The sequence below is a fragment of the Miscanthus floridulus genome, chromosome 9 (genome assembly GCF_019320115.1).
Source record: "Miscanthus floridulus cultivar M001 chromosome 9, ASM1932011v1, whole genome shotgun sequence".
In the NCBI taxonomy this organism is placed as follows: Eukaryota; Viridiplantae; Streptophyta; class Magnoliopsida; order Poales; family Poaceae; genus Miscanthus; species Miscanthus floridulus.
The window spans coordinates 62,407,452-62,417,933 of record NC_089588.1 but is presented as its reverse complement, the minus strand read 5'-3'; the positions used below and the strand labels follow the sequence as shown (position 1 = coordinate 62,417,933).

General features: G+C 40.5%; 1 protein-coding gene across 1 annotated transcript; it reads right to left on the bottom strand.

Annotated features, from left to right (window-relative positions):
- Nucleotides 1-892: 892 nt before the first annotated feature.
- Nucleotides 893-1,456, bottom strand: LOC136484402 (uncharacterized; the record flags this gene model as incomplete). Its single annotated transcript, XM_066481618.1, has 1 exon — nt 893-1,456. A coding segment is annotated over exon 1 (564 nt), but the record flags the coding sequence as incomplete, so codon positions are not given.
- Between the last annotated feature and the right edge of the window lie 9,026 nt (nt 1,457-10,482).

The window sequence follows — 10,482 nt, the reverse complement described above, 5'->3', positions numbered from 1 at the left end:
TTCCAATGAAAGCACGCAAAACCTCGTTCATTAACCTCATGAAGGTACTAGGTGCATTAGTTAACCCAAAAGGCATGACTAACCACTCATATAAACCAAATTTAGTTTTGAAAGCAGTTTTCCATTCATCTCCCAATTTCATACGAATCTGGTGGTACCCACTTCGCAAATCAACTTTGGAAAACACATTAGCACCACTCAGTTCATCAAGCATATCATCCAATCGTGGAATAGGGTGTCGATATCAAATGGTGATATTATTAATAGCTCTACAATCAACACACATACGCCATGTTCCATCTTTATTAGGCACTAAAATGACAGGAACAGCACAAGGACTAAGGGACTCATGCACATAACCTTTGTCGAGTAGTTCTTGCACTTGTCATTGAATTTCCTTCGTTTCTTCCGGATTAGTCCTATATGGCGCACGGTTTGGCAAAGATGCACTAGGAATAAGATCAATTTGGTGCTCAATCCCTCGTATTGGTGGCAGCCCCGCTGGTATCTCACTTGGAAAAACATCCGAAAACTCCTACAAAATGTTAGCAACAGCAGGGGGCAAAGAATGCTGCATATCGTGAACTGAAATCAAAGCACCCTTGCATACCAAAGCATAGGCAACAGAAGTGGAAGCAACCAATTCATTAATATCAGATTTAGTAGCAAGCAAGCAATGTCCTTTCAATCTTATCTCATCTTTGTTACTACTAACAGATTTGACATTTTTATCGATCTCAGATTTAGTTTTCTTAGCTTTAGCAACATCATCACACACAATGGCTTCAGGAGACATAGGGAGCAAAACAATTTTCTTATCATGGTGTATGAGAGAATACATATTTGATCTACCATAATGCATACAATCTGTATCAAATTGCCATGGTCTACCTAGCAGAATATGACAAGCTTCCATAGGCACAACATCACAATCAACAACATCATGATATGATCCAATAGCAAAATGAATTCGTACCAATCTCGTTACCTTAACCTTACCACTATTGTTGAGCCATCGAATGTGACATGGATGTGGGTGCGGTTTGGTTGTAAGTGCAAGCTTCTGTACCATATCGCTGCTAGCCAAGTTGTTGCAGCTACCTCCATCAATTATCAAACGGCACGAACGCTCTTTAATGACACACTTTGTTTGGAACAGTGTATGCCGCTGATTTTGCTCCGCCTTCTCCATTTGTGCGCTAAGCACACGCTGCACAATGAGGCTCTCATAATGATCTGCATCCTCTGCTCCAATCTGCTCTTTTGGTTGTTCCTCACTTCCTACATGGTCAGCAACAAGCAAAGCAAGTGTATCTTCATCAAAATCACTAGCAGAGGAATACTCACCATCATCTTTGATGACCATAACACGCTTGCTTGGATAGTCACGCATCACATGTCCATATCCCTTGCATCGGTGACACTGAACGTCTCTTGTTCTACCTATAGATGCCATGGATGAAGCACTCGCAGCAGGCTTCTGGGTTGTCTTCGCCACTGAATTTGCGGAAGTAGCACGAGGTTTGTCGCTGGATGTTGGCATAGGAGCATGTGTGGTTGGAGTAGTAGTCGTGCGGGGCTGCCATGAATTAGTTTTCCCTGCAGAAATATTATTCTTGGCACTGGCACGTCGCCCCTGCACTTCCCTTTCAGCTTTACAAGCAAGATGAAACAAACGGGTTACGTTAGTGTATTCTTTATAATCAAGGATGTCCCGGATTTCACGATTTAACCCACCCAAAAATCTTGCCATAGCAGGTTCCTCATCCTCATCTAAATTACAACGCAACATACCCATTTGCAATTCTTGATAATATTCTTCTACACTTTTAGCACCCTGTCTCAGTTGTTGCAATTTATTTAACAAATCACGTGCATAGTAAGAAGGAACAAATCTAGCCCTCATCATTCGTTTCAAAGCATTCCAAGTTCGTGGTATGTTATTAGGATTTTTCTTGCCATACTCTATCCACCAAACAGTAGCAAAATCAGTAAACTCACTAGTAGCAGCCCTAACACGTGTATTCTCAGGAATAATTCATTAGATCCTTGTTAGCAATGTCAACTAGGTATCATAAGTAAATGGATCTCGGTTGTTCAATCCTTTGATAACCAAGGTCATTCTTTGCTAAAGAGAAATGATCACTATGGGTCAGACTCAATAGAATTGGATCCATTCTAAATAGCGAGAATTAGGATTCTTGATCCCTCTCAATCTCTCTTTCAATTCGAGGATCCGGAGAGGTTTTTTCATAGTCATCTCCGAATATTTTCCATCTCCGAATATTTTCGATTTCATTTTTCTATGATATGTCTTTCTATATGAAAATTGGTTATTTACGATGTACGATGATCCCTGTTAAGCATCCATGGCTGAATGGTTAAAGCGCCCAACTCATAATTGGTAAATTTGCGGGTTCAATTCCTGCTGGATGCACGCGAATGGGAACGGTCTATTGGAACTGGCTCTCTATCCATGGAATCTCATCCATCATCCATACATAACGAATTGGTATGGTATATTCATACCATAACATAAGAACAATAAGAACTCGAATTCTTATCGATACTGGAACTCAGAGCATAGGAGGGAAAGTCGATTTATGGATGGAATCAAATACGCAGTATTTATAGAAAAGAGTCTTCGTTTATTGGGAAAGAATCAATATACTTTTAATGTCGAATCGGGATTCACTAAGACAGAAATAAAGCATTGGGTCGAACTCTTCTTTGGTGTTAAGGTAGTAGCTGTGAATAGCCATCGACTACCCGAAAAGGGTAGAAGAATGGGACCTATTCTGGGACATACAATGCATTACAGACGTATGATCATTACCCTTCAACCGGGTTATTCTATTCCACTTCTAGATAGAGAAACGAACTAAAGGAGAATACTTAATAATACGGCGAAACATTTATACAAAACACCTATCCCGAGCACACGCAAGGGAACCGTAGACAGGCAAGTGAAATCCAATCCACGAAATAAATTGATCCATGGACGGCACCGTTGTGGTAAAGGTCGTAATGCCAGAGGAATCATTACCGCAAGGCATAGAGGGGGAGGTCATAAGCGCCTATACCGTAAAATCGATTTTCGACGGAATCAAAAAGACATATCTGGTAGAATCGTAACCATAGAATACGACCCTAATCGAAATGCATACATTTGTCTCATACACTATGGGGATGGTGAGAAGAGATATATTTTACATCCCAGAGGGGCTATAATTGGAGATACTATTGTTTCTGGTACAAAAGTTCCTATATCAATGGGAAATGCCCTACCTTTGAGTGCGGTTTGAACTATTGATTTACGTAATTGGAAGTAACCAATTAGGTTTACGACTGAAACCTAGAAATCGATCACTGATCCAATTTGACTACCTCTACGGGATAGACCTCAACAGAAAACTGTTGAGTAACGGCAGCAAGTGATTGAGTTCAGTAGTTCCTCATAGAAAATTATTGACTCTAGAGATATGGTAATATAGGAGAAGACAAAATTGTTTGAAGCACGCACAGAACCGGAAGCGCCCCTTGTTTCAAAGAGAGGAGGACGGGTTATTCACATTTAATTTGATGGTCAGAGGCGAATTGAAAGCTAAGCAGTGGTAATTAAGACCCCCGGGTGAAAATAGGGATGTCTCCTACGTTACCCATAATATGTGGAAGTATCGACGTAATTTCATAGAGTCATTCGATCTGAATGCTACATGAAGAACATAAGCCAGATGACGGAACGCGGAGACCTAGGATGTAGAAGATCATAACATGAGCGATTCGGCGGATTTGGATTCCTTTTCTATATATCCACTCATGTGGTACTTCATCATACGATTCATATAAGATCCATCTGTCTAGAGATCGTCATATACATCTAGAAAGCCGTATGCTTTGGAAGAAGCTTGTACAGTTTGGGAAGGGGTTTTTTGATAAAAAAGAAGAATCTACTTCAACCGATATGCCCTTAGGCACGGCCATACATAACATAGAAATCACACGTGGAAGGGGTGGGCAATTAGCTAGAGCAGCAGGTGCTGTAGCGAAACTGATTGCAAAAGAGGGTAAATTGGCCACTTTAAGATTACCATCTGGGGAGGTCCGCTTGGTATCCCAAAACTGCTTAGCAACAGTCGGACAAGTGGGTAATGTTGGGGTGAACCAAAAAAGTTTGGGTAGAGCCGGATCTAAGTGTTGGCTAGGTAAACGCCCCGTAGTAAGAGGGGTAGTTATGAACCCTGTGGACCACCCCCATGGGGGTGGTGAAGGGAAAGCCCCCATTGGTAGAAAAAAACCCACAACCCCTTGGGGTTATCCTGCGCTTGGAAGAAGAACTAGGAAAAGGAAAAAAATATAGTGATAGTTTTATTCTTCGTCGCCGTAAGTAAATACGTAACTAGGAATATGGAAAATTGCATTTTTGGAAATTGCAATAATGCGATGGGCGAACGACGGGAATTGAACCCGCGCATGGTGGATTCACAATCCACTGCCTTGATCCACTTGGCTACATCCGCCCCTTATCCAGCTAAAGGATTTTCTCTTTTTTCCATTCATTATTATTCTATTTATTCTGACCTCCATACCTCGATCGAGATAGTGGACATAGGATGCCACTCTTTAAAATGAAAAAAAGGAGTAATCAGCTGTGACACGAAAAAAAACGAATCCTTTTGTAGCTCGTCATTTATTGGCAAAAATCGAAAAGGTCAATATGAAGGAGGAGAAAGAAATAATAGTAACGTGGTCCCGGGCATCTAGCATTCTACCCGCAATGGTTGGCCATACAATCGCGATTCATAATGGAAAAGAACATATACCTATTTACATAACAAATCCTATGGTAGGTCGCAAATTGGGGGAATTCGTGCCTACTCGGCATTTCACGAGTTATGAAAGTACAAGAAAGGATACTAAATCTCGTCGTTAATTGAATTCAGAATAGAAAGATTCAGAATAAACAAAGAAATACCCAATATCCTGTTGGAACAAGATATTGGGTATTTCCGGCTTTCCTTCCTTCTGATATGAACCCGCTAGGGTTTGTTCCCGATCTTTCGATGAGAGGTGTGGGATAACTCGATTGATGGGTGGAGACGACGTTCACGGCCCGACTATAGCCTTCCAAGCTGCGCCTTAGCAACAGATACACCACCTCCAATGGCTGCCGCGATCTTGTGGAGCGCGTCACCCGGCCACTAGGGCACTCGTCCTGCAAGCAATCGAAGAACTAGCAAGAACAAGTATAGCAAGTACTGAATTACTAGATGTAGATGAAAGTTTCAAACTCAATCTCAATTAAGGTGGGGTTCTGAAGACAAGAAGACGGGCGGCTGATCCAGCATGCGCGCTTACAAGCAAGTAGCGAGAGCTAAACTTGATCTAAACAAAACCTGACTATTCTTGGTGGCGGCTAAGGAGTATATGAAGGTGGAAGGACGACCAGGGGGTGTTGGGGTCATTCTCCAACCCTAGGACGCGTCCCTAATGGACCCAACTTGATACACGGCCCATTGGACCAAACTAAGGTGACGCAGCACCTTTGGACAGACAAGCTCTCAGTAGTAATTCAGTCATTGCGGCCGCCTCAAAATAGATATGGACTTGATTCTAGATCCATATGAAAATAGACTTCATAAGGATTCCATGAAGTACTTGAACGCCCCAATCCGAGTCCATATGCGACCGTGGTGACCATCACAAGTTGGAGCTGTCCTGGAGTCCGAATTTAGCCTTGTCCCTTTCGGTCCTCTCCCTGGTTCCTAACCAAAACAAGAGTGCACGCGTCTCCATGGTCTAAATATAATGGACAGGAACTCAAGAGTGAACTTACTTGGTGATTAATGTGACGAGCACGGGCGCGAGTAATAGGACCAGAAACTGGTACTCGTGTCGGCGTGGATGTATCGTTGGTGTTGATGTCCTCATCACTATGCATGTTAGTTTTTCATTTCATCAATCATTTTCTATGATCTAGCATACACCACACAAGCATGTATAGGGAATTTAAGAACTTGTGCCATGCACGCAACCATATGTAATGCACATTCAAATGCAACATACAAGTTTATGAGCTTGCTCCCCCTACTTGTGTGCTTCAAATTTTAATTGATCCCCTTACAATGTCATTTCATTTGTTTGCTCCCTATCTTTACTATCTTTGTGAATTTCTCTCCCCCTTTGTCAACAATTAGCACAAAAAGTGTGCTTAAATTTTAGATAGGTTGGGGTGAAACCATGTAAAGTGAGGATCATTTTCCCAATTTGGTTCAATCTAGATCGTTTGCAAAAGATATTTAACTCGGTTTTATCCAAGGGCAAGCTTCTTCACACCTCCAAATAAGGGTTATCATGCACCATGTTGATTTAAACACTTATAGTTCATTTTCTAGATTAAACACTAGGTTCACAAGCCCACAAACATGGCATATGTTACCACTAGATCATTTCAAGCATACAAGCAATAGTGGTACCATACAAGCATGTAAGGAATGACTAGATGCACTAAACAAGTCCTTAACAATGGATGAATGACATGTCAATCAACTTTACCTTGCTTTGCTCGAAGGAGAGGCATGTCATATATGGGGGTGCATCAACACATATTGGAGAAGTCAAGTATGTTCAATTCATTCCTTAGCTTGGAAAACCTCTTCTCATCAAGTGGCTTGGTGAATATATCGGCAAGTTGATCATCGGTGCCCACACTTTCAATGCAAATGTCCCCTTTTTGTTGGTGATCTCTTATGAAATGATGGCAGACATCAATGTGCTTTGCTCTTGCATGTTGAACCAGATTGTTGGTGAGCTTGATTGTACTCTCATTGTCACATTGCAATGACACTTGCTTGAACTTGATTCAAAAATCACTCAAAGTAGTCTTCATCCAAAGTAATTGTGCACAACAACTACCGGCCGAAATGTACTCCGCTTCGGTGGTTGAAAGTGCTACACTATTTTGCTTCTTTGATGACCAAGACACAAGTGATCTTCCCAATAGTTGACATGTGCCCGATGTGCTCTTTCTCTCAACTTTGCATCCTGCATAATAGGAGTCCGAATATCCAATCAACTCAAATCTTGCTCCTTTGGGGTACCACAATCCAACATTTTGTGTATGCTTCAAGTACCTCAATATTCTCTTGGTTGCCTTCAAATGACTTTCACTTGGTAAGGCTTGAAATCTAGCACACATGCATACACTAAACATCACATCCAGCTTTGATGCGGTCACATAGAGTAGGCTTCCAATCATAGACCGATACATCTTTTGATCCACCATATTTCCACTTGCATCACTATCCAAGTTTCCATTTGTCCCTATTGGTGTACTAATTGACTTTGCATCATCCATTCCAAATTTCTTGAGCATGTCTTTGATGTACTTGCCTTAACTCACAAATGTACCATTCTTCAATTGCTTGATTTGGAGACCAAGGAAGTAACTAATTTCTACAATCATGGACATCTCAAACTCATTAGCCATCATCTTTCCAAACTCCTCACAAAAATCTTGATTGGTTGATCTAAATATGATGTCATCAACATAGATTTGCAATACAAACAAATTATTGCCTATCTTTTTGGTGAAGAGAGTGGTTTCAACCTTACCCATCTTGAATCCTTTAGAGAGTAAGAAATCTCTCAATCTCTCATACCATGCTCTAGGTGCTTGTTTCAGTCCATACAAGGCCTTCTTCAACTTGTAGACATGGTTGGGCTTCTTCTCAACTTCAAAACTGGGAGGTTGTTCAACATACACAAGCTCATTGATGTACCCATTTAGAAATACACTTTTCACATCCATTTGGTACAACTTGATGTTGCGGGCACAAGTATAGGCTAACAAGATCCTAATTGCTTCCAATCTTGCAACCGGGGCATATGTTTCTCTAAAGTCAAGACCTTCAACTTGAGTGTAACCTTGAGCCACTAATCTTGCTTTGTTCCTTACAACTATCCCATTTTGATCTTGCTTGTTTTGAAAGACCCATCTAGTTTCTCTCACATCATCTAGATTCTCGTCTTCCTCTTGGGAACCTTTGGTTTCATCAAATTCCACATCATGAACCTCCTCAAGAGTACTACTAGCTAGATTCCAAACTCTATAAGCCTTGCTAGTAGTTGAGTAACCAAGCAAGAAACCTTCATCACATTTCTTCTCAAACTTGCTCAATCTAGTGCCTTTCTTCAATATGTAGCATTTGCAACTAACACCCCAAAAGTATGCAATATTGGGCTTTCTATCATTCAAGAGCTCGTAAGGTGTCTTCTCCTTCAATAGATGACAATAGAGTCAATTGCTATAGTAGCAAGCCATGTTGATTGCTTCAGACCAAAATGAATGACTCACATTATACTTACTCAACATTGATTTCGCCATGTTAATCAAAGTTCTATTCTTCCTCTCAACTAGGCCATTTGATTGAGGAGTGTACTTAGCCGAGAATTAATGCCTAATTCCAAACTCATCACAAAGCTCTTCAATTCTTGTATTCTTGAACTCACTTCCATTGTCACTTCTCACTTTCTTGATGGTTGTTTCAAACTCATTGTGAATTCTCTTGATAAATATCTTGAAGGTTACAAATACATCACTCTTGTCAACAAGAAAGAACACCCATGTATATCTAGTGAAATCATCCACAATCATAAATCCATATTTATTTTCACCAATGCTAGTGTATGTGGTTGGTCTGAACAAGTCCATGTGCAATAACTCAAATGCATTAGATGTGCTCATCATGCTCTTCTTAGGATGTGTGTTGCCAACTTGCTTTCCAGCTTGACATGCACTACATAGCTTATCCTTCTCAAATGTGACATCTTTCAAGCCTCTAACTAGATCATGCTTAATCAATTTATTCAATTGTTTCATTCCAACATGACCAAGCCTTCTATGCCATAACTAACCCATGCTAGACATAGTGAGCAAACATGTTGACAATTGAGCTTCACTAGCATTGAAATCAACCAAGTATAGATTCTCATATCTAAAACTTTTCAATATCAAGTTAGAGCCATCTACACTTATGATCTCTACATCATCAACTCCAAATAAGCACTTGAAACCAAGATCACAAAGTTTAGCTACCGACAAAAGGTTGAAGTTCAAGCTCTCTACTAGTATCACATTGGAAATGCTCAAGTCATTGGATATTGCAATCTTACCGAGCCCTTTGACTTTGCCTTTGCCATTATCACCAAATGTTATACTATCAATCTCATTGTCATCATTTGAGTTGATTGAATTGAACATTCTTGAATCACCGGTCATGTGTTGTGTGCACCCACTATCAAGCACCCAATGCCTTCCTCCAGCTTTATAATTTACCTACAAAAGAAAATCAATTCTTTTTAGGTACCCAAACTTGCTTGGGTCCTTGATGGTTAGTTACTAAGGTCTTTGGTACCCAAATAGCTTTCTTCTTTGAGCCCACAATAGGTGTACCAATGAACTTAGCCTTCGCACCATTCACATCCTTGGTAAGCATGTAACAAGAATCAAAACAAATTGAGGATACATTAGCATTGTTCTTGTTCTTGTTCTTTATGCAAGATTGCTCTAAGTGCCCTACTTGCTTGCATCTATTGCAAAACCAACCATTGCTCTTCACAAAGCTAGCTTTGGGAGTAGCAAAGGCTGCCTTGCCTTTCTTGGGGTATAGCCCAATCCCTCTTTGTTAAGAGAGAACTGTTGGCTACCCAAGCACTTTAGCAAGCGGGCCTCACCGCCATAGGCCTTGGCTAGGGCGTGAGTGAGCTCATCCACCTCTCTCTTGAGAGTCTCATTCCCAACCATTAGTGAGGCATCACAAGTGAAACCATCACTAGTAGTAGAGGTAGGAGTGGTAGCGGTGGTGGATGATGAGCTACAAGAAGGGTTAGTGGGAGCAACAACAATAGGTTCATAAAATGATTCTTCAATAATGTCACATGTTACGCCTACATCACATGATACTATAACCATTTCCTTATCTTGTTCAAGAAGCAAGGAGTGAGCCTTTTCAAGCTTGGTGTGAGCTTTGCCAAGCTTCTCATGGGTTTCCGCTAGCCTCTCATGAGTAGCATTGAGCTCATCAAAGGATTGCTCAAGAGCATTATGCTTCTTTTGTAATTCTTTGCACTTCTTTCTTTTCTTGTTAATTATTGAGTCGGCTTGTTCTAGCATGTTCATTAGTTGTTCATTTGAGAATTCATCATCATCACTATCATTTTCACTTTCACTATCATCATTTTCACTCTCATCATATTTTACCTTGGAGCCCTTGGCCATGAAGCATGATGGAGTGTCAAATAGTGAAGGCTTGTTGTTGATAGCAATGCTGTAACAACCCAAGTTTTCCAATAACCAAGAATCTGAACTTAAAAATTTTTCTTACAAAACCCATATATTTATATTTAATTCAACTTGTGAGTTGCTTCTTCATGATTTTATGTGATGTAATAAAATCAATCCAAACTTTTTCGATAAAATGT